The 27,870-nt window shown below is 46.9% G+C and overlaps 3 protein-coding genes and 1 long non-coding RNA gene across 4 annotated transcripts in view; 2 read left to right on the forward strand and 2 right to left on the reverse strand.

The window, feature by feature from the left end:
• Window positions 1–4,795: 4,795 nt before the first annotated feature.
• Window positions 4,796–6,343, reverse strand: LOC135815248 (transcription factor JunD-like). Its single transcript, XM_065328521.1, has one exon. The coding sequence runs from the start codon at window positions 6,190–6,192 to the stop codon at window positions 5,470–5,472; it is 723 nt and encodes a 240-aa protein (XP_065184593.1). The 5' UTR covers window positions 6,193–6,343; the 3' UTR covers window positions 4,796–5,469.
• Window positions 6,344–7,203: 860 nt separating this feature from the next.
• LOC135815249 (uncharacterized) lies at window positions 7,204–9,256 on the forward strand. The gene is made up of 2 exons (XR_010553274.1): window positions 7,204–7,717; window positions 8,574–9,256. It is a non-coding gene; the product is annotated as an uncharacterized LOC135815249 (long non-coding RNA).
• Window positions 9,257–11,044: 1,788 nt separating this feature from the next.
• On the reverse strand, window positions 11,045–12,218 carry LOC135815256 (dolichol-phosphate mannosyltransferase subunit 1-like). Its single transcript, XM_065328532.1, has one exon. It carries the CDS (start codon window positions 12,100–12,102, stop codon window positions 11,377–11,379), a length of 726 nt encoding a protein of 241 aa, XP_065184604.1. The 5' UTR covers window positions 12,103–12,218; the 3' UTR covers window positions 11,045–11,376.
• Window positions 12,219–12,301: 83 nt separating this feature from the next.
• LOC135815250 (uncharacterized) overlaps window positions 12,302–27,870 on the forward strand; it is a 36,348-nt gene continuing 20,779 nt past the window's right edge. The window contains exons 1-19 of the mRNA XM_065328522.1: window positions 12,302–12,580; window positions 13,234–13,688; window positions 15,275–15,372; window positions 15,596–15,668; window positions 16,729–16,803; window positions 17,255–17,320; window positions 17,553–17,680; window positions 17,926–18,014; window positions 18,729–18,835; window positions 19,065–19,180; window positions 19,432–19,578; window positions 20,049–20,154; window positions 20,508–20,609; window positions 21,384–21,498; window positions 21,799–21,929; window positions 23,194–23,247; window positions 24,000–24,137; window positions 26,759–26,805; window positions 27,154–27,244. Of these exons, the coding sequence (XP_065184594.1) occupies window positions 13,260–13,688; window positions 15,275–15,372; window positions 15,596–15,668; window positions 16,729–16,803; window positions 17,255–17,320; window positions 17,553–17,680; window positions 17,926–18,014; window positions 18,729–18,835; window positions 19,065–19,180; window positions 19,432–19,578; window positions 20,049–20,154; window positions 20,508–20,609; window positions 21,384–21,498; window positions 21,799–21,929; window positions 23,194–23,247; window positions 24,000–24,137; window positions 26,759–26,805; window positions 27,154–27,244 (2,112 nt within the window). The 5' untranslated portion in view covers window positions 12,302–12,580; window positions 13,234–13,259. The remainder of the gene's footprint in view (window positions 12,581–13,233; window positions 13,689–15,274; window positions 15,373–15,595; window positions 15,669–16,728; window positions 16,804–17,254; window positions 17,321–17,552; window positions 17,681–17,925; window positions 18,015–18,728; window positions 18,836–19,064; window positions 19,181–19,431; window positions 19,579–20,048; window positions 20,155–20,507; window positions 20,610–21,383; window positions 21,499–21,798; window positions 21,930–23,193; window positions 23,248–23,999; window positions 24,138–26,758; window positions 26,806–27,153; window positions 27,245–27,870) is intronic.

The following is a 27,870-nucleotide window of genomic DNA, read 5'->3' on the forward strand; positions in this document are numbered from 1 at the left end:
GTTCTTGAATGAGCTTTAACCGGACACCGCACTGTGGTATGCACAACCGGTTATTGGGGGATGCCTTGAGGTACAAGCGATCAGTGGATTCGTCCCAATAATAGCGATCATGCAAATTATCTCGGAGAGAATGCTTCAATCTTTCTATGATGGGAGTTAGCTCTTTGTCTCTCTGGTAGGCATCTGATATTGTATTGGACACGTCATCATTCATTGCTAAAGCATACTCAATAGCATTCAAACGTGGTACTGCATTCTCCACGAGGTTACTCTCATGGAGATCTGGGCGACGCGAAAGGGGATCTGCAGGGTTCTCTCTGCCGGGTCTGTGACGGACTGTGTAGTTATAGTCAGCTAGGAATTCAACCCATCGCGCCTCTCTCTTTGTAATGCTTGGTTTTGTTTTCAGATAAACTACCGCCATGTTGTCTGTAATGACCTCAAAGTGTTGAAAGAGGTAGATGCGCCAGGTCTTTAGCGCAAACACTACGGCCAATGTTTCTCTTTCTGTAGCTGTATAATTCTGTTCCGCAGCAGACAATTTTCGGCTAGCATAAGCCACTGGATGCCAGGCATCTTCCTCTAGTTCTTGGAGAAGAACACATCCCAAGGCGAAATCGCTTGCATCTGTTACCACTCTGAATGGTCGGTTCACATCAGCCAGCCGCAATAGGGGCGCATTCAACAAGGCATGCTTTAGCGATTCAAAGGCATGTTGCCGAGAGCTGTTCCACTCGAATCGTGCATGTTTTCCCGTTATCTCCTCTAAGTTCTTAGAGAGCGATGAGTATTGAACTATGAATCGCCTAAAATAATTCGTAAATCCAAGAAATTGCCTCACCTCTGTGACGGAAGTCGGAGCGGGCCAGACCTTTACTGCGGCAATCTTGTCTGGGTCAGGGGCGATGTGCAGTCCATCGATGCAATGTCCCAGGAACCGCACACTCTCCACGCCAAATTCACATTTTGACCGTTTGCAAAATAACTGGTTGTCCCGGAGCACGCTCAATACCGACCGGACATGCTGCATATGCTCCGACCACGTTTTGCTGAAGATGAGTATGTCATCTAGGAACACGACTACGAACTCCCTCAGATATGGTTGAAGAATCGTATTCATCATGGATTGAAATGTTGCCGGTGCATTGGTGAGACCAAATCCCATGACCCTAAATTGGTAATGCCCAAAGGGAGTGTTAATCGCGGTTTTGGGCACGTCCTCAGCTTGAATGCGAATCTGATTATACCCTGATCGGAGGTCTAGTTTCGTGAAGTACCTAGCGCCCTGTACGGTATCGAATAAATCATCCACATTGGGCAAGCACGCCTTGTTCTTAACAGTTATCTTGTTTAGCTCCCTCCAATCGCAGACCATGCGTAACGAACCATCAGCTTTCTTGACAAAAAACACCGGTGCACCAAAGGGGGACTTACTTGGTTCTACGAAACCCTTTTTCAAGAGTTCTGTGAGCTGTTTCTTCAATTCCTCCATTTCTGGCCTGGGCAGGCGATAGGCAGGTCGCGATGGGGGTGATGAGCCTTCCTCCAGGCGGATTTCGTGGTCTACAGACCTCTCTGGTGGGAGTCTAGCTGGCAGATCATCCGGGAAAAGATCGTCATAGTCACGGAACATGGCCTTGAGATCTGGGTGCTCGTTCTGAGTGGATTTGTCGGGAGGTTCCTTGCCAATGCCGTCTTCTACGCTGACCCACGCCAGAACACCTTCGTCTCCACTCCTAAGGGCATGCCTAGCCTGACGACCAGATATGAACATCGCCTCCACAGGAGCGGTCGGTTCGCTTTGACTGGGCGACGCACAAGGCAAACCATTCGAGTTCAACCTGACTTCATTCGTCCGGAAGTTTATGTCTGGATTGTTACGCGTTAACCAAGGTTTCCCCAATATAGCGTCATAGCGATGAAGGGGGAACACCGTGAAGGTTTGGTTATCGCTGAAGTCGCCTACGATAACCTTCAATTCATGGGTCGTCTCCATGGGAAACGAGCTTGATGCTCCATCAGCCAGCGTGACATTCAGGTTTTCCGAGCCAATTTCGGTTGGCAGGTTAACTCTCCTGGCAAACTGTTCGGCAATGAAATCATGGGTCGAGCCCGAATCTATTAACATAAGCGCGCGACGACCGTTGATTTTGCCTTCTACACGCAGGAGCTCATGTTCCGTTTCCACATTGACGCTGGTAACCTGGGCCTCAATAGTTGGTGTAACGTCTCGCTTGAAATTGGCTTCGGAGCATTCAGCATCATCGTCAACATCCTCCACAGCGAGGCTACTGAATCGGTTACGGGTAGAGACGGAGCACACACTACACGCAGGTGATGCCTTTTCTTGCTGCGTCAGTAATCGCATCGGCCTTACTGACGTCCACCGTTTGGGTGATCTCGATGCTGCGGGCAATTCTGGGCCATATGGCCTGGTCGACGACATGCGAAGCAGCCCCCCTGGGCTCGTAATGTCTCACGTTCCTCGGGGCTTAGTTTTGTTAGCTTTCTGCTACCTGATGGTGGTGCGAATCCCGGCGCGGTCGCCAGTGGTGGTCTGCGCTGAAATCGGCTGTCTGAGGCGACTGCTAGCGCTGACTGAACGGCGGCTGACAGTGTAGTGGGGTGTTCCTTCACTACCAAGGTCCGCATGTTACCGTGCAGGCCGTTGACAAATAGCAAGGCTCTGGAGAGTTCGTCAAGTTCCGGCACCTGTAAACTTAGCCGAGAAAACTCCGTTACGTACGATTCAATTGACCCACGCTGTTGGATAGAGAACATATCCAACCGCACTCTTTCCCCATCATAGTGCGGGCCATACACTCGCGCTAGGGCGCTTTTCAAAGAATGCCAATCCGAAAATTGCTCACCTGCTTCCAGGGAAGAAATTAGCCAAAGACGCGCATTCCCAGCGAGGTAGCTAGCCGCAAAGTTAACTTGGCTCTCCGGGTCACCTTGAGGTGAGCACTTCAAGGCTAACTCGACCGTAAATACCCATTCTTTGAACTCGGAAGGGTTGCCATGGAAAACATTCGGTTCTCTGGTAACGCGTTTGACGCTCGGGCTTGTCTGGGAGAGAGAACGCGATCGACACGGGGCTAGATCCGGAGGACTTGAGCTTGATGTAGCAGGTAATTGATGTCGTCCAACTGTAGCAGCCACGTTGTCCCTAGCGCGGCGGATCTCACGGAAAGCGGCATATAGCAGAGCAGTAGCGGCCAGGAGCACAAGGCACGTCAAAGGGCAAACGATGATCTCAACCATCCTCAAGCTACCAGTGTAACAGTATAGACTTGATTGATTGGAGAATTCGTCGAATGATGTTCAAACCAGAGGTTATAAAGCAAAAGAAAGGTGAGAACCGCAGGAGTGAGAATAGTAGGAACACAAGGTGTTACCATAAGACAAGCAAGAAGTGTCAAGGTAAAACTATTACAGGTTATGTACTCTTGTTAGAACCTACCAAGTACAGTAGAAGGCTGTTGGTTTGCTTATTAGTTATGAGTTATGGTACATACATATACATGTACATGTCACTGTTGGTCTTGGACAAATAATTACGGATAACATGATGTGCACTGACTGTATTGTAATACCAAGAGTACATAACTTTAACCTGGGGTTACTCAATCTGTGGACAGCATCCTGGTAGTTACATGTATGCGCTCTGAGTCTTGGTTATAGTACTATTGCTACAAGTAGTAGTAGTCTGCCAGTCTCTGGACTCTGATCTGGCTAGGCTGAGCCCTTTGTGCTGGAACCATTACTCATTACTGACATTAGTAGGCATTACACTACCTACTGGCAACCAACCACGACCCGCCTCGTATTGAGTCGTAAGCGCTAGCCTCAGTCAGACACACGTCGCGACTTCGGTAGGCTAGCTCAAGCCTGGGAGAGTAAGTCAGACAGTACTGTGGCTAGCACTATTGCCTACACTAGGCTACAGTATTCAAGGCCTTCCATCGGGTTCCGAGTACATGTACATGCGCCAGCTAGCTACAATGTAAGTGCCAGTACCTGTACATGTTTGTATATGGCTACACCAACACCATGTTAGTGTATGTAGCCTCCTGTACTACTGTACTCTGTAGTGTAGATCTACCATGGCCTACTACCAGAAGTAATGGAGTAATATAATGCCTAATGCCTAATAATAATAATAAAAAAATAAAGTAATGGGTTCTTGTCAATCTTGAACCGTTCTTCTATTCTTTCTGCTTCTATCTACATATATGTACTAGTAGTAGTAGTCATACTACATGTAGTACTACTGATGTAGTGCCAGTCAGTGGGCACTCAGTCTGGCCTGTGAGTGACAATCATGCAGTGAGTCATTGCAACAATTTTTACATGCCCAGGACCAGAATCTAGTGTTTCCCGGGACAGTCCCCACAACAACGCCCTGTCCATACCTACCTTGAAGATTTGACAGGTGTCCCCATGTTGGCACGCCAAGGGTAGATCCCCCTGCAGACTTTGTTGGAGCGTGTTCAGGCCGGATGCACACTCGTTTTCTAGTCACTGCAAGGGCATGCTCCCACAGGGCCCCCGAGGACTCTCACTAAAGTCAAAAGTAAAGTGCGTTCTGTTGCGTTGGAAGAACCACTCTAATCAAAACAAACCCTGAGAGTCAGGTTCGCTGGACTTGCCATCGCAACTTGCACAGCCATACTGGTACCAGGAGGAAGGCCAAGTCCAGGAGATGTCATGCCCAGGAGTAGTACCGTTACTCTCACATACTGCACAATGTCATGTACCATGACGCTTGCCCACCCAACAAACACAAGCACAGTTTTAGATTATAAGATGGTTTTTCCAAAAAACGGTATAGATTAATTCTCCCACTGAGAAAGCACTAACAGGAGAAACTGTGCCGCTCAGAGTTTGTACACGACTGGTGTATCGCAATCAGCTCTGTGTGAGACAGGATGATAGGCTTTGACAAGCAGTATGATAATAAAATCTGAATTGATGAACTGTGGCCTAGATAGATATTGCACAAAACTGTATAAAAATACTTGGTACTACCCAGTGTTTTGGAGTTTGAGATATTGCAGGTTAATAACGGGCGGCTCTCATAGGCCATGGCAATGGGTTATCAAGATGTTCTAAGTTGCTCACAATGCGCACACTTTCACCAGGAAAGGGGCATGGTAAGAACCACTAAGGGAGGGGGGGGGGCTGTTTGGCATAAAAACTGCACACCTATGGCTAAACTAAGCACAGCATGCAATCAAGTTAGCAGAAAGCAGGCACCAGGCCTGCATGCTCTAAAACGCAACAAAAACACAACAAAAAACACCTAGCCGCTACGTCCACCAGTGGACTGCAGCTCAAGTTCAGAGTGGAGGTAGATACCCCGCTACTTGTAGGTCACGTCAATATGGTACAAGCATCTCCACGAAGCTACATGCTAAAACCCAAACCAACCGCCTCATGTGTTTGAACAGCAGTGCGTGGCGTAAATCACGCAGTGAAAAGGTTGCATCCACTGTTGATGTGTTCCATCACCGTCTGCTTCAGCGTGTACACTTGACTGCGTAGTCTGACAATTTCCGACGTGAGGCTACCGTTCTCAGCTTTCAGTGTTTTCACCTTGCCGTCCAGGTCCTGTTCTCGCTCGATCTTGCGCTTGCGACACTTCATCGCAGCCACACGGTTGCGCTCCTTCTTTCGGAGACGCTTGAGCTCTTCTTGAGCCTTCGGGTCCAGACTGCTCAACGATACACCAGCCAGCGAACTGGATTTCTCTGCCGTCGAACCGCCAGTGGTGGAGGCGGTAGTGGACGCTGGAGAATCAGGGGAGAACTCGGAGCCAGCATCAGACATAGCCGACCTAGGACTGTTGGTAATGTCAGAAAAGCTTGGCTCGGCTACTGTTGCGGCAGTCGAAGTGGCCGACAAACTTGCTTGATTTTTCTCCTGCATATCACTGAGAGCACGAACAAGCCCATCTACAGCAGCATTCTGCTCTTGTTGGACTTGCGACTGTTGTGCAAGAGAAGCCTGGTTGTTCCCTCTCGAGAAGTTGAGAATGGCTAATTCCAATTCGGGCGTTGTTGCAGCCAATAAATTATCGAACTGCGTTTGGGCCTGTGTTGATGTGTTCATGGTGGGCATCACAAACCTGGCAATTGGAACAGCCTGACTCATCTGGTTGGCATTCGAACCGACCTGCATCATCATCATCTTACAAATGATACTGCCACTGAAACTTTGTCGAATAAATGCTGTACAAAGACGGTGAACCACCTCAAGTCAAAGCGTCGCTCAATCGAACTACTTGTACTCACTCCACAACCACGCTACGGGAGAATTTTTGGAAACTGCTGAGGTCAGCCACCAGCACCGTGCTTTTATACCCTGCACTCCGCATGACCTCATGAAAATGCCGGTGATTGGCTGCAACGGTTTTGATTCAAGCTTGCCATATCTTTTTTTGGCACATTACGTCCCTTCTCTCTCATGACATAACCACACGTGAAGTCACGAGAAATTTCTTTTGACCTTGACGACAGCATGTTGTCACGTGCATATCACAGAGGCAGGCTAGGATCACGCGGCACGCTCAACTCACGTCAAGACAAGTAAAGACTCCAGACGGTGCGACAAGAGTCAAGTACACGGACTGTCACTTGTCAGACTCGACTGGTCTTCGAACTGCACTTCGATTTGAAGTACGTTCGCAAACAGGCAAACTGTGCATTCTTGCATGGAAGACACGTTTTTAGCAGGAGCTGGATCGCATGGAGTAGATTGACTTGTCGAGTCTGTTTACCATCGTGGAAAGCGGGAAATGCCATGAGTTGGTACACGATACATTGGTGCAGTTCTGAGACGGAGACCCGGGTCACCAAGGCGGACAGGAGAGAATGGGAAAGACACGGTGACAGCTCTGCAGCTGAACAGTACAGGAAAGTGCTTGCTTGTTTCCCCAGACTAGCAGTGCAACACGGCATTTTCTGAAGGGAAGTGGAACAACCAGTTAGCCTCGCTGTCGCAGCAGTACTACTTGTGGGTGCTAGATGTACAATCAATTCATGTAAAAATAGTTAGTGTTGTCAATGTAATGTCCTACTCATACTGGTTTACGGTACAGCCTGGCCAGTGTAACTCAGTGCTGGTAAGAAACTGTATAGTACCACCACTGCTTCTACTGCGACTGCATCCCGGCAGGTGAGCATGTCGAGGTGAGAGCCTTTGGAAAGTGGATTTTGAATTGGCCAATTGAACAGAAGCAGCATTACGGACATTGGTCAATCAAAATAACACAAAGGTCAACAATGCTGGTATGGGGAGCACTGTAGAGTACGAGTACGCTGGCCAACCTCTCGCCCACCCACTGTTTTCTTGCACTGGTGCAGGCACAGCAGTCAACAATGACAATATCTAGGGTGCTAATGGGCACACACGGTATTCAGGATTCTGCCTAATGTTCCCACTTACTACCTCCTTATCTCTTGTGGTGTGGCTGCTAAAACGCCCTGCTCCACTTGGCGGGGGGATGGTTGAAATCTTTCAGTTGCTGGTGGTGGTGTGACTTGGTTTGGCGAAAGGAGGCCTGGTCATGTGACGACAATACTGTGTCCCATGACCAACTGTACCCCGTGGATTGCCCAGTAGTGGCATGCAGTGCATCACTATCACAGGGGATCGGCCGGGGACGTTTAGCTGTGTTGGCGGTATGCAGTGGGGGAGATGTCCTATCTACATGGTATGGGTGCTTTTAATTTATTTTTAGTGTTTTATCCCTGGAATCACAACATTCAGTGGCGATGAGGCAAGCAAGAAACCTGACGCACATTCAACACTTCTTTGGGTAGCCCTGTGGCACATAAACTAGCACCACAAGAAGGTGTTTGAAGGATTTAATTTTCTGTTGTGCTGTAAGACTCCTTGCATCAATGGGTGCAGATGCTGTCAGGTTCTTGTAATGGTACATGGTATTCATCGGCCTTATGTAGTGCAATTATTTTATGTAGCTGTTTTGAGTATTAGCCATTTAGTGTAAGGATTGCGCCAGTATTCCAGCGTCATGAATTAATGCCAGAATAAGCTACAAGGTAGACTGTGCTTTCCTGTGTCACTGTGGATGTAAAATTCTATAAACGTTTGCCACAGTGAGCTGCTCCCGCTGAATAGGTACCTGGGAGTCTGCCCTGGAGGACAGTTGCAGTTGTTTTTCACGAGCTACTCACCCTGGGCGAATCATATGTTAGACGCTATTCGCGCGCATCGGGGTATGAATAATTGTAGAAGTGAAGTCACCTTGGTTTGTTTGAGTTGTACGGATGGCAATGCGGGCTTGAGCTAGGCTATCCTATGAGATGGTACTGCTGATATACAATGTAACGTACATAGTTTTGTACTCGTGCTGGTCTTCAGGGGCGTAGGTTATGTTTACAGTTTGTACTCTGAAATGGTTGGTAATCATCTCCGGGCGTGATCCAAAGCCCTACTGGGGAGCGTTTGAATCAGTTGATTGAGACGCTGGCCACTATTGTACTAGACTCCTTGATGGCTGTCAATATGTCACTTTGATGTAAATGTACTGGTGCTTCTGTTGTCAGGGTTGTCACCACCAATCTGATAGGTGAACCGGTTGCTAATGTCAACAGGAAAGCACGTGGCTTTGGCAGATGGGGTGGATGACGTGCGTTGTAGCTGTCACATGCAGTGGCGATTCCTGGTCGTGTCCAGCACCTGTCACACATACTCCTCACGTGCAGGAACGCCTTGCACGTTGCTGTCATCTTGTCCTGCCTCTGATCTGGCCTGCACATTTCTTTTCTGGATTTGCCCGACTATGATTGTCAGCAACATTCTGTCTGCGCGCTCATGTATTGTGTTGCGTAGTCTGTGCTATCTCCGTTTTCCTGATCAAGTGGTGGATAGGTGCTAATGACGCAGTTTCAATGTTCTCTAGATCCCAAGGTAGATCTTTACACCGTTTCAATCGGTGTGCCTTGAATGAGGAGGGCGTATAGTGTACGTGCAGGTTCTGGGCAGGACTGTTGTTTCCTTTGCATCCAAGCCTGAATTTACAATGGTGTGTTGGCCAACTGATATGTCCTGAGGCTATAGTTGCAATGGTTGCTTTTTTTGCTTAGAAGGATTGGCAAGGTTCCAGTGAATGATCTCTTGCAGACAATTATTTGTTTGCAACTTTGTAGATTGCATATGCTTTGTAGTGATAGGGAAGAAGGTAGCAATGGTTCTTGTTCAGTCCCAGCAAAATGGTTCTGTACTGGTACTTGTCCGTGCATGGTTTGATGGTGGTTTTGCGTGGGGCCTGGTGCAGCATTCGTCTAGGTGTGTGCTTCTGGATCGGGACTCCAAACCTAGTGCTTGTCACCCTTGCTATTGCTGATGCACAATTGTGAACAGCATAATTATAATGACATGCACTGAATCTGCAGGTGGGTTCAATTCGAGCCTGCCTGCTACATGATCAGTCGTCTGCATACCTACGATGTTCAACACACCATTGTGCACTTTCCAGTCTTCAAAGCTATCTCAGTATCTGTCTCCTGCACGCATACATGTATCTGCGGCATGTGTGTATGTACATGTACATTGTGTACCTTAATGTACATGTAATAGCAAGAGTACATAACTACACAGTGTAGTTATGTACTCTTGGTAATAGTAAGTGAGTATGAGGCGAATAGGAAATGAGACCTGAGTAAAAGACCTTGGCTTCCTTGCCATAATCTATTACTCGGGCTTTCATTTTCTACTCCTACTCCTAGGCTACACTCGCCTACACCCGTCACTAAGAGTCCATGACCCTGGGGTGATGCACCCTTGCCGTCACTCATCTAGCATGCCACCATCAGCCAGGGAAGTCCAATCACGCTGTTCACATGGCCGATTATGACATCTGACGCATGCACACACATGGCTACGGTTACAGCCACGCATCGTATGTTCAAACTTGTTTTGGTGGCACCGGGGAATCGTGCCCGAAACAACTAATTACTTTCTGGGGGCGACTCCCTGGTTGCCAAGCGATGAAACCAGCGAAATTTAATCGACCGCAAATATAGCATGCGACTTTTCACCGAATTTGTTGCGCACATGTGCTCAAAAAACAGGGATACAAATGTTCGAATCCAGCTTGCATGCACACCACAATCAGCTGGAGTCCCCAACTACCAAATACTGTGGCTAATCAGTGCAAAATCACCTGAGTCTTGCATATACATGTAGAGCCAGACTGAATATAAATTATAAAACCTCATTTCTGACACGCGAAAATTGCGAGTACGTTGTACAGTACAAGTTTACGACAGCCAGGGAGTCGCACATGCACAATTATATCATTTTATGGGCCCAACAAGTACATGCACTGGGCCAGGGGCAGCTCGCTAACATTTGAGAGAGGCTATGCATCCATGTTCTTGAAAAGGCACTGCAGTACTATTCATGGTATACTCCTGTTATATTTTTCCAGAGTACAAGGAAGGTGTTGGATAAAGCTAAGAGTACATAACCCTGGACAATACTCCAGTGCAGGGTTGCACTCTTGGTAAAAGCACTGATCATTGATCAGCACTCGGTGTCCATGGCAGAAGTTTTAACAAGTGAGTCTCGGTATTTGAGACCCTATCTGAACTTTCTCCTCAAATCACTCCAACTGAGATTTCTTGACACAAAATGTCAAACACACCAGCATCACAGCTCACACTATTTCTGTCCCCGGGGAAAATTGCGATTCCGCGGCCGCGTTTTTTGCGATTTTTTAAAAGACCGCGTTTTCCGCGATTTTTGAACTTTTTTGTTGCACTACACGTACACACACAGTGCACTGTTTGGTCAGCAACGTCTCATCGTGGCGGCTTTTTACTCAAATATGACGAGTGCTTACACCAGAGACTTGTAACTGATTGATTTCACTACATACTCACTGAAAATTGCCGCACATCAATATTATTCACCGCATATTTACCGCAAATTCACCGCAAATTATGCCATATTATGCCGCGTTTTTTTGCGATTTTTTTCCGCAAATTTCCCCGGGGACAGCTATTTCCTGCCATGACAGTTCATACTAGCACTAGCAGCCTAGAAAAATAATTTCAAACATACAACAAAAAGTAAGGTTGTTATAAATAATCCAACAAAAGAAGAGATCAAAACAGAATAAGCAATGAAATAGAGAGCGAATTCGTCAAGAGTAGGAAGCAGAAGCCCCATTGTATAAGCAGAATGTGGAGCCCCAGCAGCTACCAAATGCAAATATTTTTATGCTTGGTTTCATGGAACATGTGCAATTTTCATCCATGCAGCGTAGAAATATGTTTCATGAGTTTGCAAGCCAGCTTCAAGACGTGTTGATAGCGATCGTTGTGGCGTGAGGGGCACACGAGTTTATGTTGTTGCAAAGAGCGTCAGAAGTCCCTTCAGGTATGATACAATCTCATTCCCACCCAGCTTGGACTCACCGTACACGCGGTCCACAAAGCTGATGGGCACTTCGCCCACACTGTAGCTGAGCTGCCGCGCACGTACGATCATCTCCATCTGGAAAACGTAGCCCTTGGACACGCAAACATCCATCAGCTTCCTCAATACATCCTTGCGGTAAAGGCGGAAGCTCCCTGTCAAGTCGGAGGCACCGGGCCGCAGCAGAATCTGGGCAACGTAATTGGCCCCTCTGCTGATCACCTTTCGCCGCAGATCCCAGCCATATACACCACCATCGCCGGCATAGCGCGTGCCTGACACGATATCGTAATCTCCCTCACGCTGTTTCTGGATAAACTCAGCAATGAACTTCGGATGATGGGACAAATCAGCGTCCATGAGGAGAATGAAATTGCCAGTGGAGTGCTTCATGCCGTGGATGTACGCTGTGCCGAGACCAAGCTTCGCCTCACGGGGCCGCAGCACTATCCTATCCTTGCCGTATACCTCCTGCAGCTGCTTGGCCACGTCCAGCGTTCCATCGGGGCTGTTGTCATCAATGACAATGACTTCGAAGTTGATTTTGTCTTGCTCAAAATATTTCACAAGCAGCCAAATAATTAGAGGTAAATTCTCCCGTTCATTGTACGTCGGCAAAAGAACCGAGTATTTATCCTCTTGGGAAGACATCCTCTAGAGCAATATCTGAGAAGAGTCTTGCGACCGGGATCAGCCGTATCCTTGGCCGAAAGGAAAGGGAACAAAAACAATTATTTCAAGTTCGGACAATACAACGATGAATATCCAAGTACGAATAATGGAAACAAAAGAGACATCACAATTTTGGTGACCAATGGCAACCACGATCGAGATCACGTGAACGTACTTGCCATGCGGCGGCCACGTGCCCATCTCGCAAAAAGCTGGATATGGATATCGATTGCATGAAAATGCACCCCCAACGCAACGCCACATGCACAACAATTATTTGAAAAGTGTTGTGTCATTTCATCGAATGATCACAGCTCGCCCGACAATTATTTCAATGTCACACTGTTGTTCAGAGGTAATTGGGACACTCTCATCTTGGAAATTCTTTCTGCTGGAATATGTTCACCTCTGGTTCGTTGGTGCTTCTCCAGATGTAAACTGATCAGGTTAGAAAGATGTAAGTTCCATTTTCACTCAGTTTTCATTGAATGCCAGCACAGCAATTTTGAGACTGCCAACTGTACGCCAAGTTGGTTAATAATTCAACAGTTTCATTTTCACGGACATTACACATATCATTGGAAGGGTCATTTGATAATTTTAATTTTATTGACTTGTTTCTCCAGAATATATGTGTGTGTGTGTGTGTGTGTGTGTGTGTGTGTGTGTGTGTGTGTGTGTGTGTGTGTGTATGTGTGTACGTGTGTGTGTTTTTGTGCATGCATTCGTGAGCCCGCATACGCACATGTGTGTGTGTGTACGGCAGAGAAAAAGTGCCCGCTATTAAAAAGCGCGCAGCTCCCTTATCAGTGCTGCCCGGTGGAGTTTCAAGTTGTCGGCAATGCGCCATACGCTCTGACACTTTTGTACAGATGTTGGAAATGGGGAAACTGTGCGTGCAAGGAGCAGAGTATCATAACAATGATATCAAATTGAAATTCTGTAAGGATAGGTGTGCATGCGGGAGTTGCACACTCTGGGGTTATGTACTCTTGGCGAAGCCCAGAGTGATAACGTTACAATGCAGTTGAGCTGAGCAGCTGCAGCATCGTAGATGAAACCAATGGTACAAATGGAGTTTGCTGTGCTCTTTTTTGCATTCGATCACAGCTCGCCGCTAACTGGCCTGATCAGGAATGAGACTGGGACAAGTCTATCAGGTAGGCCGGCTTTGCCGCCATGCCTGGGTGCGCTCACTCTCCACGTCGCCATGCCGCAGCCAGATGGACAACACCAGGGAGTTCCCCAAGGACTTCCCGCCGCAGTTCGACGCCAAGCTGATAGAGCGGTGGTACTCGAAGTGGGAGGCGGACGGCGCATTCAAAGGCGGCGGCCCACGCAGGGGCGGCAAGAAGTACAACATGCTACTGCCTCCGCCCAACGTCACTGGCAAGTTGCACATCGGACACGCTCTGACTGTTGCGCAGGAGGACGCCCTGTGTCGATGGCACCGGCTGTGTGGCGATGACGTACAGTATGTTCCTGGCACCGATCACGCAGGCATAGCCACACAGTCGCTGGTTGAGCGCCTGCTGAAAGATAAGGGCATGGACGTTGCCGGCATGGTAAGGCCTGTTGTTGATTGTGCAACTGTAATAAATGACACCAGCCTCATGAATACGTGTACGTGTATGGCTTAGCCTCATGAATACGTGTACGTGTATGGCTTAGCCTCATGAATACGTGTACGTGTGTTAACCTAGTCTCACGAATATAGCCCGACTGCATGAATGTGATACTAGCTGCGGGCCTGTGTAGTGCTGTAGCACAAAAAGGCACACAATGAAAACCTTGGCAAATTAATTCCGTTGTGACTCAGAGTTTCATGGCTGAACCAATCATCAGACAACGATAATGGAATAGAAGGCAGCGCTGGTATATCTAAGTGGAGAGAGGTGTGATAATACGATAGCGAGAGGAGTAATCCTCTGTGTAGTGCTGTAGCAGTATGATTCAAGTACCGGTATGGGCTGCACTAGGCTACGCTGTAAACACGGGTGTGCTTTCTCCATGCGACCGGATTTCACTTTGCAACACTGTTTTTCAGCACTTCATGGTGCCCGCTGTGTGTCTACAACTATTACAATATTGGCGTGCGAGTCTTACCAGTTCAATTGATTACTTTGATACATACATGTACTACCAAGAGTCCGTAACCCCCCCAGAGTACGCAACTTCACTGATCAGATCTGGGACGGCGAAATCCGTGTTGCACGTCATAGTGTAACATCATGAGTAGGGGAAGTGTGTCCGAGGTGGACCGTGTCGGCGGAATGACGCAAGTCCGACCCAAAACATGATGTACATCACGGATTACGCCGTCCCACAACCCCACCCCAGTTGCTCACTCTAGGGGATTAAGGACTCTTAGTACTATCGTGGCTATTCCCCTACTGTCAATGGGATCTGCTCTTGTGCTTGTCCGTGTACTGGGGTGAGGGCCCTGGCGATGACCCAGCTGAGTAGGTTCTGCCAGGTACAGAGGACCCCGTCGATTGATGTTCTAGACTAGAAGCATCCCGGGTTGTACATAATCATTTCTTTGCCGTTTGCATCTCCACAGTCCGCTCTATCTTTCCATTGGTCTGCCTATCCATCCATCCGCCTGTCCATCCATGCATCCATCCATTCATTCATACATACATACATACATACATACATACATACATACATACATACATACATACATACATACATACATACATACATACATCCATGCATGCATCCATCTACCCATCCATCAATCTACCTATTCATGTAGTGTACAACTACATGACTCATGTTTAGTACGTTCTCTGACACCTTCTTGGTGTAACTTTGTTACTTATTTTCCGTAGTATAAGCCGCACTTTGAACACTCAAAATTCACCCAAACAAAGGGGATGCGGCTTATACTCCGATGATCAAATTAACGGTGAGAAATAGGACAGATGTCTGTATTTCGTGGCAAAAAGGGGGGGGGGGTGTAGATTATACTCCAGTTCGTCTTATATTCCGGAAAATACGGTACATGTTTGCTGGCAAATCTCTGGGGTTATGCAGGAAAAATCAGGTGTAAAGCAGTATTTGTCCATCTGTCTGTCCGGTTGTCTGTCCGTCTGTCGATGACCTTTTGTCTTTGCATTGTGCCGTTGTTTGCACAATTGACCAGAGCCGCGAGGAGCGTCTCAAGCACGTTATGAAGTGGAAGGAGGAACACGGCGATCACATTGTCAACCAGTTGAGAAAGCTGGGTGTCAGCGTAGACTGGTAAGATCATGTTCATGCTAGCCTTTGCTTGTCCCTGGTGCAGTGATTACACCTGGTTTGTCCTCACAGACACGTATGACTAGCGTGTGATGTTTGCACTATGGTTGAGATAGAGTCTAAGGTTGTGGAATATGTAGCAACTCTGAGAAGTACCGAGCAGCCCTCTTTGTTTTTTCAGCACTTTTGCTCGAAACTATACATTTGATGTTCCTATCTTTGACAGGAGTCAGGAGTACTTCACGCTTGACGAGCCACGCGCTGAGTCTGTCAAGCACGCCTTTATCCAGCTTTTCAACGTAGGTGAAAATAAGGATGAATTGATGAATTTGAGGTGATGTTTGTGTGTGTGTGTGTGTGTGTGTGTGTGTGTGTGTGTGTGTGTTGGCTGATTATGATTATGGTCGCACACGTCTTTCTTCTCTTTCTCATTCTCCTAGCTCTTCTTTCATTCTCCTGGGTGGTTACCAACAGCCAGTGTATGTCGGAGTATGTGGTGTGGCGCGTGTGTGTAAAAAAATGAAAAATGAAAAATAGGGATTCACTGGCCAGAAAAAGCCACTTCAATCAGCTGTGTGATGAATACCAGGCTAAAAATTAGTGGCGGTCAATTCATCAGCCTTGCAAGCTGTTGAATGGTGTAATCCCAGCACAAGTTGCTATGTCTAACATAGCTGTTCGCTATCATCGCTTCCGCGATGGGCATGTCTGAGGTCTGAGGTGCGTGTGTGTGTGTGTGTGTGTGTGTGTGTTGGCTGTGTCCGTTGCACCCCAAGCTGCAATATGTCAGTCATATCTGTAGCGCTAGCTATCAGCCTGTCTCCCCTTGCGCTGGACATGCAACACTTGATCATGTCACTGTTTTCTGACATTGGCATATTCCACACTTACATGTAGAGCCCAACATATTGGGGAGTGATCAGGGAAGGGAAAGTCATTTGCCTCTTTTAGCTTAGGAGAAGTGGAACTGCTTGATGTGCATACTAGACTTTAGTCATGGTAGGTCTCCTAAGATTTGCCAGGTCCCAACTTTCATGTAGAGGGTAGGTTGCTATAGCTTGTGATTTTCCTGGCCTCTCCCTACAAGGATCTCGAAAGTTGCTACGACTATTTCTGACTTGCATGGTTTGGAAATCTGTTCAGAAGATACATGTGCAGGTAATACCTTTTTATTTTTTTAGAAAACTTGAATGATGCTGTTTGACTGCTTCACCATACTTGAAGTAGCTTAGTGCTTGTGGCACTATGATGTTCAAGTCCTGATGATGGCAGGCACATTCTTTCTAGACTTCTCTAATTCTCACTATCTCTCCGTCCAACTTCTGAACTTCCCATGCAATGTTCTGCTTCTTTGTCCAGAGGGGGCTCATTTATCGGCGAGTCCGTTTTGCCAACTGGTGCTGCTCTTTGAAGACGGTCATCTCCGATATCGAGGTGAGCTGATATTGGAGTGCTGGTAGTGGTACTGTGGAATACCTGTATATACATGTAGGCGTGGAGGTAGAACTGCTTCTACTTCAAAGCGGCACACCAGAAGACAGCAGAAGCCCTTTGTGAAGGTACCAAACTCAATTGGAGACTTCCCTTTTTTCAATGTCAATTTGAAGGAACTTCTACTCAAGAGCGGCTTCTATTTCAATACCTTCGTCTGTGTTTCCGTCACTATGCCATCATTTGAGTGAGTCGTTTTTCCTAATGGTCTTTGCTATGGAAGAGGGGCTTCGAGTCGATCAAGTAGGCCATAGAATTGCATGTGCACAGTGCATGTACGTGTACTATGTAATTTGACTGACCCTTTTTTAAAACCATATTCTTACATTGTACGTGCCTGCTCATCTTTCCAACATGCCTTATAATGCCTGTAACATGGCATGTCCCCATACAGGTTGAGGAAGAACACTACGATGAGCCGACGAGGATTAGCGTGGCGGGCTACGACGGCCAAGTTGAGGTAGGACATCAGCACGTGCCTGTGTGATCTGTATCGTGCCGCTTTTTTCAAGTTTTGCTCCATCACTATGTGTACGATATACCGTACAGGCTAGTTGTACTTTGTAGATGATGGTCTCTCTTTTTTTCTCCCTTTCTCTCTCTCTTTTCTCTCTCTCTCTCTCTCTCTCTCTCTCACACTTTCGTTACCTCTCGTTTTCTCTCTCTCACATGTGTGTGTGTGTGGGCTGTAGGTTGGTCTTATGCATCACGTTGCCTACCCACTGGAGGATGGCGGTGAGGTGGTGGTTGCCACTACCAGACCGGAGACCATACCGGCCGATGCAGCACTGGCCGTTCATCCCGATGACCTGAGATACACGTAAGTATTGTAGTCAGATGGCACAATCACTTATGCACACACGCATGCAGACACAAGATTTAGTGGTTGATTCCGAGATTCCAAACCTTCACCAAAGTTTGCCTCGGGAGTGGTGATGAAAGTTTGGATGGCCACATAGTCTTGACAAGTAGATTTTGCTCCGTATCGCATACTTATGCATTGTAGTTGTCATGGTAGCCACGCTTCATGGACACTGTAACACTATTTTGTGTGCTTTCCCGCAGGCATCTTCATGGGAAACGTGCCATGAATCCGGTCACCAAGAAGCACATCCCCATTATCTGCGATGAGCAGCTTGTCGATATGGAGAAAGGTAAAGGGCCCTTTAAAAGGGGACAACTATTGCTTTGTTCTGATGTCCCTTCAGCAGGACAAGGAACTACTGTTGCGGACATTGAAGTCCGTTGAAAAGACCAGCGGCCACGGGGCGCTGGCATTGCAGCCGCGAGCACGGCTGGTCCAGTCTCAGGGGTGTACGTGTGATGTACAGTGCGTGTACGCGCTAAAAGCAGTAAGGGCGTCGGCCCCGGTTATCCCATCGGATTTCAATTTCCGCGGCAGTAGAACATTGTCACGTTGTTCTCAACCTGCCCGTAGTAGTGTGTATGTGGTAGTTTTGTGGGGGGTATTTGACTATTTGGGGTCATTTGTTTCCCCCTGGATTTGCTGAAAATGTCTCACCAGCAGTGTAGCTATATTCCTGTTGTTGGTTTCGTATCCGTGCATGTGTTCAGGAATACAGTGAAAGTGCAGCTTAAAAAAACCCTGTGAACCATCTTGGATATTGCACCAAGGCACGTACAAAATGCTATGTGTTCTGCACCCTTCAAGTGTGCTCTCAGCCAATTGACTGCAGATGCACAGTTCTTTGGGTATGACGTGCCCCTTTCGAGGTACGCTGTACTGGAGTTTCTCGCACATGTGTGTGTGTGTGTGTGTGTGTGTGTGTGTGTGTGTGTGTGTATGTGTGTACGTGTGTGTGTGTATGTGTATGTGTTTGTGTGTGTGTGTGTGTGTGTGTGTGCAGGCACTGGTATTGTGAAGGTGACACCATGCCATGACCAACGCGACTATGAGTGTGGCTTGCGACATGACTTGCCACAGGAGATGCTGTTCGATGAAGATGGTTGCATAGTAAGAGCTAAGAAGTGCTAAAAAAGATCGAGTCCTGCAGACAATGGCTACTGTTTCCCCTTATATCTTAGAGTACATACCTTTAAAACTTTTAAAAGAGGCTGAGAAAACCCGCTTACTGTGGACTTGCGGATGTTTTTTTGCTGAGCTGTATGTGTGTATGTGCATGAGCACTGTGTGTGTGTGTGTGTGTGTGTGTGTGTGTGTGTGTGTGTTTGCATGCATCCAGGCCCTGTCTGACGGTGAGCGTGTTCATCGCTTCGCCGCACGCAGGCTGATACTGGAGAGCCTGCGACAGACCGGTCTCTACCGGCATGCCGTCAAGCACCCAATGCTCGTCCAACGGTAAGAATTGCGTGAATTTAACCTGGTGGCAATGCTGCTGTGGCTACTCTACTCCAGTGCACCATTTTGACATTCTGTGTTGTTGTATGTGTGAAGTGTACCATACTGCAAACTGTCACTGGTGGGTTTTTACTTTTTAGAGCTGGGAACATCACACATTGCGTTGCTGGTCGATCATTCATGGCACATGCTGTCAGCAATCACGATATTAGAACTGTAGCTCTTTGTGTGCTGTTTTGTTTCTGTTCTAGATGCTCTCGTTCTGGTGATATCATTGAGCCGATCCTCTATCCACAATGGTTTCTGCGTATGGGTGACCTGTGTAAGCATGCTGTTAAGGCTGTGGACAGTGGCGAGCTGAAAATCACGCCGACTAGCGAGAATGACGTCTGGAAGAGGTGAGCTAACGTTAGAATAATGCTGTGTACACTCGCGCGCTCGCGCGCGCGCGTGTGTGTGTGTGTGTGTGTGTGCATGTGCGTGCAAGCTCGTTGCGTGATGTCCATCGCCGTGTGCAGCATGCACCTCACCCGCAGAGTTTGTCGTGAAATCACCTCACATTATGCCGTGTATGTATATGCACTTTCTGTTGTGATAGTTCCGCTTCTACCATAGCGTCTCTGTGCAATGGAGCCAGATTGCTTTTGTCCACCTGCCATCTCTCTCTCTCTCTCTCTCTCTCTCTCTCTCTCTCTCTCTCTCTCTCTCTCTCTCTCTCTCTCTCTCTCTCTCTCTCTCTCTCTCTCTCTCTCTCTCTCGCTCTCTTTCTCTTTCTCGTTCTCTAGTACTTTAGTACCGGTGTGGCAATATGCTGCACGATAACATCCCTCCTGACAATGTAAATACTTTATTGTGATGCTCTGTTCAGGTGGCTATCCAAGGAGCAGGACTGGTGCTTGTCTCGTCAGCTCTACTGGGGTCATCGGATCCCAGCCTGGAGAGTGGTGGACGGGCTGCCTAATCAGAAAAACAATGTAAGTTGTGATACATGTCCCAGAGGCACCTGTCAGTCTTTTCGTGTTCGTGTTCGTGTTCAGTACTTAAAAGTGTTTGGTGCACTGTTTGTTGTTGTCTTTGTCTTTGTGAATTGGGATTCAAAACCTTTTACAAATATTAATTTTACTCTGGCATACAAACTACACTTTCCCCATCTTCACTTGGTGCAGGTCCGAACCAGACTAGGTGTCCCCTCTGTATTTGAGTGGTCTTCTTTGTGAAGTTCTTTCTCACATCAGCCTATTGTCAAGGTCTCTGTCGTTGTTTCCTGCCAGTGTCTGTGCTAAGTTCATTAAGTTCTTGGTGTTGTGTGGGCATTGTATGTGTGTAGGTAGAGGAACAGAGCATTGATGATGAGGTATGGGTCGCCAGTGACAGCGAAGCGGAGGCCAAACAGATGGCCATTGCATCGCATGGTTGTGATCCGGAGAAGGTAATAAGAGCTATGCATAATCTTCCAGGGGTTTGATTTAGCGGGACAGGTCCACTTCAGCCATATGCAGTATGATAGCAGCTCTGCATAGAAAGATTATGAACTGTGCACAGTCATACTAATGCGTGCACTATAGAGCTGGCTGTACCTGCCAAAATTAATATGGAACAAGTTGCACTGCAAAAATGCTGCAGCCATGTTTTATGCCTAGGTGCCATTTTATGTGGATTGTTGTCCAGTATAATTATTTATTGCACACATGTGCCTCTTCCGAGTTCACTTTGCTTTTTGTTTTCACCTGCCAAACCATACCAATGTTTCGTACAAACGGTAACCATGGTAATTACTACTTCTGTAGTGCTCATGATTGTTTCTATTTGAGCGTCGGAACTGTGCCTTTTGGAGATGCCGTGTAGGGTTTCTGTTTTTCAATGAAGTCCATGCACATGTAGATGCGGTCAAGGACTGGCTCAGCTCAAGGGATTCACTGGCCAGAAAAAGCCACTTCATAGCTGTGTGGTGTAGACCAGGCTGAATAGTGGCGGTCAATTCTTCAGCCTTGCAAGCTGTTGAATGGTGCAATCCCAGCACAAGCTGCTATGGCTTCTGCTGTAGCATCGCTATCATCGCCTCCGGCGATGGGCGTCAAATGGTCAAATGGTGTGTGTGTGTGTGTGTGTGTGTGTGTGTGCGCACACGCATGTGTGTATGTGTTTGCGTGCGTGCATTCATGCGTGTGCGTGTGTGTGTATGTGTCCGTTATGTCTGATGTAGGTGTCGGTTGTTCAAGAGACTGATGTACTGGACACGTGGTTCTCATCAGCATTGCTCCCGTTATCGACCGCCGGTTGGCCGTCATCAGAGATTACCGACTTCTACCCGCTTTCTGGTAAGCACCAGTGACCACGTGTTCCGTTTCTGCTGCGCTTGAGAACACAAACAGTACTGTGCAGTGCAAACACATACTTCCCTCTCCTACCTAGGTATTTATTTAAAGTTATTCTCGTAGTGTTCATGTTGTCAATATGTGACTGTGTTGCTATAGGACTGGATTTGAAGTGGAAACCATGGTATCTTTCTGTCCTTTTTATCGCACGCGCGTGTGTTCATGTGTATGTGTGCGTGTGTCTGTGCATGTGTGTGTGTGCGTGTGTGCATGTGCGTGTGTTTGTGTGTTTCTATGCACTAGTGATGGAGACTGGCAATGATATCCTGTTCTTCTGGGTGGCACGCATGTACATGCTATGCACAACACTGCATCCGCAAGGCCAGTCACCATTCTCACACATTCTCCTTCACCCGCTCGTCAAGGATGCATCGGTGAGCCACTCTCTGTGTTCATCTCTTTCCTCCTTTCTATGGCACAAGTTCTAATAACTGTATGCTGGGTATCACACAAGACCATGATGAGTGATGTGTGTTTGCGCGCGCGCGTGTGTGTGTGTGTGTGTGTGTGTGTGTGTGTGTGTGTGTGTGTGTGTGTGTGTGTGCGTGTGCATGCGCGCGTGTGTGCGTGTATGTGTGTGTGCGTGCGCGCGTGCGTGCGCGCGTGCGTGCGTGTGTGTGTGTGTGTGTGTGTGTGTGTGTGTGTGTGTGTCATGGTTCACTATTTCTAATATAGGTAGAGATGTGTTATAGCGTTGGTGTTTGAAGAAGTGTGATTTGATCACTATAGACGATTATCACTACATGCGATTATCACTACATGCGATTGAACAGGATAGTACTTCAAAGTATGTAAGTGATAACTTTAGGACTTAGTCATGATGACATACAAGAACAGACGTGCATCATACTGTCATGTAAATACCATACCGAGACATATAAAGTACAAAATAACAACAACCTGCGTCTACTCCATGACCACACTGCTGGTAGTACACATCATTTACACAATCTCAGTTTTCCGAAGCTTCCTATAGGTACCATCAATTTCTATAAACGATCCATATTGTATGTAATTCAGTGGTTTTGAAGTGAGAATTTGATCACAATAGGCGATATATTGGTATAACCGGTTTAGTGTGGAAAAGATACTTTTGATTTTGAATTTTGAAGGTGATAACATTATACCCGGTCTATTACTATAACCGCCAACCCTATAGTCGATCTCTACCTGTACCTTTCTCAGCACACTGATAAAAAAATAAATAAATAAAATTTCACGGTTCGCGTGAGACTCGGCCAAAGGCCCAGTTTTCCGCATCCGCAGGAACGCCACCACCCTCTTGGATCAAGGCGCAGATGCAGCTCCTAAGCACACTGATAGAGACCATAATTATTTGTTTGAATTTAGTTCAGAATCATAATCAGTCACCACCACTACACAAAGGTCGTTCAGAATCACTCTTTCAAACAGAGTACATGACTTTGTACATATCAGAGAGTAGTAAATACATTGGCATTTTAGTACTCTCTGATACGTACTTGTACTGTCCTGGTTATTTCCTGGAGGATCAGTCATGCACGCATTTACGTTGCTTGCATGTGTGCGTGCGCGTGTCTGCGTGCGCGTGTCTGCGTGCGTATGGGTGCGTGCGTGCGTGTGCATGTGTTTTGGTCTACCCAACTGGTTTTTCTGCAGGGTGCAAAAATGTCCAAGAGTAAAGGCAATGTAGTGGATCCACTGGACATAATGGTGAGGAGAACTAACACACAACACTTACTTTTTATCAGTGAATTTTGTTTAGGTGATGCTGACTTTGCCTGATAACTCATCGTATTGACAGTGGTGTAGGTCTGCGGCTAGGGAGCAAGTGTGGGTGGGACGTGTTTTGCCGCCATACCTGTCTTGTATAAAGCAGCTACAGCGGAGTATACTTTCATTCTGCGAGTCCATACAGTCTAGCTGGAGACGTCCAAGACTGCCGCATGGATCCAGTAGGATGAAGCGTATTGTGTTGTTAAGGATGATATGTTATCCAGCTAAGACACATCCACGATATCAATTGATCCCCCGTATGAGTTAGTGTACCAACCCGTCATGCCATGGTTGCCCACCATGCATCAATGGTAGAACCTGCTGCCAGGTGGTGGTGCAGGTGGTGATGCAGGTGGTGATGGTGGAAAGGAAGTGTTATGTTTCATATCTTCAAGATTTCAACTTTTCAATTCTTGACTTGCAGAACTCCGAGGTGTTGAGCACTGTCAGCACACTGGGTACATCCTCCGGTCAACCATTGACTTGTGATGTTATTTATCATCACACAGCGCCGTCTAACCACATCTACCGTGCCAGATGGACATTTTCAGTTATCTCTGACTTTGTAGTATTGTCACTGCCGACTGGCTTGTTCATGCGTGCTGCGCATGGTAGTGTTTTGGCGGGAAAGCACAGCGTAGTGCTGGTGTACAATCTGGTGCTGTGTGCTATTTTCTTTTTTGCTGCAGAACGGTGCCAGTTATGAGAAGCTGCTGGGCAGCAGAGCTGGCTCCACGCGACAAGAGGATAAGCTGAAGGCATTGCATCCCGATGCGTTTCCGGCGTGTGGTGCTGACTCGCTGCGCTTCTACCTCAACAAGAGCACGGTAAATGGCTAAATGCATGTCGTGTTGTTGTGTCGGTGTAGAAGTGCAGGGAGCAACGTTGTCCAGCTTTACCTTGTATTTCAGATATGTTCCACGTCATTGAGCCTGAGCTTCATGAGCCTTGTAGCCTAGACCGTTCTTATTTTTCATGTACTACAATACAATCTATGCAGGTAGGATCTCCGGTGCTTTGACCCGGGACCCAGTTTGGCTAAGCCAGTCTGTTTGCCATGTACTCTTAGGCCATGGTAACAATTATCTTTGAATCTCAAGTACGCGCGCACCGATTTTTGGCGGCGCACCGACGATTTTTTAAATTTCTATACATGCATATGCGCGCATGAAAACAGTCTATGCGAAATGCATGAATCCGGGAGTAGTAAAATACCGGTATTTTTCTACTCCCTGGCCTGAATAGTAAAATACAGGTCGTCCCCCGTTAATACGAGTCCGGTTAGTACATAATTATAGGTTAGTGCATGGCAGGGAGGGCCTTATGGCTTGTTAGTGCCCGACAGGTTAGCCTGAGGGCCGTAGGCCCGAGGGCTAACCTGAAGGGCACAAACAAGCCATAAGACCCTCCCTGCCATACACTAACTATTTTAGAACGAGGTTACATGCATTATCTCACTTCCAATATGCTTGTGTACCACTCTATTGGGTAGTTTTGTGGTTTGTGTGCAGAGAGACTTGGTGTGGTATGAAAGAATATTTTCTTCTGGTAAGTTATGGTAACTCAGCACCACTTAGGACTACTAAAAGTAGAATGGAAGCAAATGAAATGCTGGGCTCTTATTGCGAGCTTCATTCTTATTCATATACATGTACATGCATGTAGCTTGTGGAGCTAACAGTTATTTAGGGGCTTTGAGAGCCCCTTGTCGATAACTCTAATGACTTTGATCCTCGCTTTTTATAGGTTACCGCAAGCTGTTGACAAAGAAAATTCGTACAGATGAAAGAATACTGGAGGCAAAAACCGTACACACTTCTGAATTGCGTAGCTTTTAGTAGTACACCGTACACGTTATGCAGAGTTCATTATCTGCACCGTACTATTATGCATACAGGGAGTTGTACGCACCAGTTTAGAGTATATTCAGCGGGCTTTAAACTAATCCAAGGCCCTCGACGCGTCATCAAGAGTAGTAAAATAACGATTGAGCGGGCTTTAAACTCTGATAAGGCCCTTGGCGGGAATGTCGCTGATTGGTCGTTTCCTGGACAACGAGACAGACCTCGTTCTAAACCCCGTTAGTACATAAGAAATCTCAAGTCCCGGACGAAACGTGGTCACTTCCATACAAATTTTGTCGGTTAGTACATAATTCGTTAGTACATAAACCCCGTTAGTACATAACATTTCTCCGTACCCGCATGCCACCTACCTCAATAGTACATAATTTGTTGTTCTTTTGGCCTTCCAGTGGAGGCACATCGTGTTCTAGTTTCTACTTGTGGACGCAATTAGCTCAGAAATCAGAGCGCACATCAAAAACCGACAAAGCTCTGTTGTTTTTTCGAGTGACTACAGGCGCCGCTGGGCATGTATCATGTCAACTGTAAAATCTTCGCTGACTGTGACCGTTATAACATAATTTTTATGTTATATCGAGGGAATCAAGAATATCTCGCTCCCTAGTCATGGCAGCAAGAAATACTCAGAAAAGTTGAAAAAAGTGAAAAATTCTGGTATACAAGCAAGTTATGTACACTGTCGTTTAGTACATAAACCCCGTTAATACATAACATTTGTCAAGTCCCAGAGATTATGTATTAACGAGGGACGACCTGTAATTACATGAACCTGTGACGTACATATGTGTGACCCTATCTTTGGAAATAAAACAATTGTGGGAAATAAAATAAAAAATCGCTCGCTCGCACTGATTTTCACAGGCTCATGACCTGAGAATCAACTTTAATTTTTACCATGGCCTTAAAGAAAAAGAAAGAGAGAAGGAAACGCGCAACGAGTTTTCGCTTTGTTTACGTACATGTCCGAGATCTCGCATAGCCCGCCCCTTGGCCAACCCGGGCTGGAAATGCACATAATAAAATGTAATCACCTCCTAAGGTTAGTATATTGTACTGTCGTGGACATGGAAATCCGGTCGCAAGTCTAGCGGCCCCAGGGCGCTGGCCATGCAGCCGTGAAGAAGCGGTACACACATGCATTTATGCGCTGCAGCACGCTGGTATGGTCGCATCGGATCAACATGTGCACTGCACGCAGCGTTCCGTAGATCTACGCGATGAGGGCGCCGGCCCGGTCAATCGACTGGATTTCCATGTCCGCTACAGTACATATGCGAATGTGTGTGTGTGTGTGTGTGTGTGTGTGTATGTGTGTGTATGTGTGTGTATGTGTGTGTATGTGTGTGTATGTGTGTGTGTGCGCGTGTGTGTATGTGTGTGTGTGTGTGTGTGTGTGTGTGTGTGTGTGTGTGTGTGTGTGTGTGTGTGTGTGTGTGTGTGTGTGTGTGTGTGTGTGTGTGTGTATGTGTATGTGTGTGTGTGTGTGTGTGTGTGTGTGTGTATGTGTGTGTGTGTGTGTGTGTGTGTATGTATGTATGTGTGCATGCCTGTGTGTTCATGCATGTATCTACTCCTGTTCATAGTCGGTAGTGGTGTCTAATGTCCTGGGAGACATCAACTTTGACCTCTAGTAAGTGCTACCATTGGACATGTACATGTTGCACGTTACTGTCAATGCCATCACGCCTACAACATGTAGTACTGTACACTGCACAAATTTGCAGGACCTCATCCAGGGGTACAGAATGGAGCACTTCTCGAGCCAACGTAATCAAGGAATGTCCCCTTGTGTGATAGGGAGCTGGTGTGTTACATTTCAGTAACCGCTTCTGGTGCATGGAATCTTTTAAACCTGATGCACTGGTAGTGTTAGCTGCATCTGTGCAGTGTGACAGAACCTTTTCCATGTGTGTGTCTCTAGCTATGCAGCCATGTTAGTTTTTGTTTCTCTGTTGATTGATGCATTTCCTGTGTTTAGTGAAGTTATTCTGGCACGGAACTTTGCCAAAAAGATGTGGAATGGTGTTCGCTTTGCCTACATGATCTGGCCACCAGGATTTGAAGCCTCGGTAAGTGCAGGCTGCCGACATCTGTAGGTGTTTCTCTTGAATATGTTCGTAAGGCATTAGCTAGTGATGGAAACAGAGAAGTGAAGGAAGAAAAACAAAAAGTATACTGGTGCAGTCAACTTCGCTAATAACGACTGCGGATATAACGACATTCGCGAAGAACGACAGAATTTCCATGCCCAGAGCAAAGTCCCATCTAACTGTATACACATCATGAGACTTCGGGTATAAGGACTCTATTCTGATGCCCCGCCGAGTGTCGTTATACGCAAAGTTGGCTGTGCTTACACAAGGCAGAACAACAGAGACCGATAACTTTCTCGTGACTCCGAGTTTCGTGTAATATAAAAAAAACACTCATACTAGCACTTATGGTCTGATGGTCCTCTCTTTTTTTAACTTTATCCTTGGCTCTCCATCCGAGTCTAGTATACTAGTACAGTGCTGTATCATCAACCAGCAAATTGCGCTCTCCAGCCGGCCGACCTCGACACGTTGCCACAGCACACCATCAGCAAAGCGACACATCCGTTGGTACTGAATTCCTTCATACAGCTGTTTCGAGTATAAATCTGATGATCTGTACGGGGCCGAATGCTTCTGCTTACCCTTTATTTAGTACTCTG

The sequence above is a fragment of the Sycon ciliatum genome, chromosome 4 (genome assembly GCF_964019385.1).
Source record: "Sycon ciliatum chromosome 4, ocSycCili1.1, whole genome shotgun sequence".
Classification (NCBI taxonomy): Eukaryota; Metazoa; Porifera; class Calcarea; order Leucosolenida; family Sycettidae; genus Sycon; species Sycon ciliatum.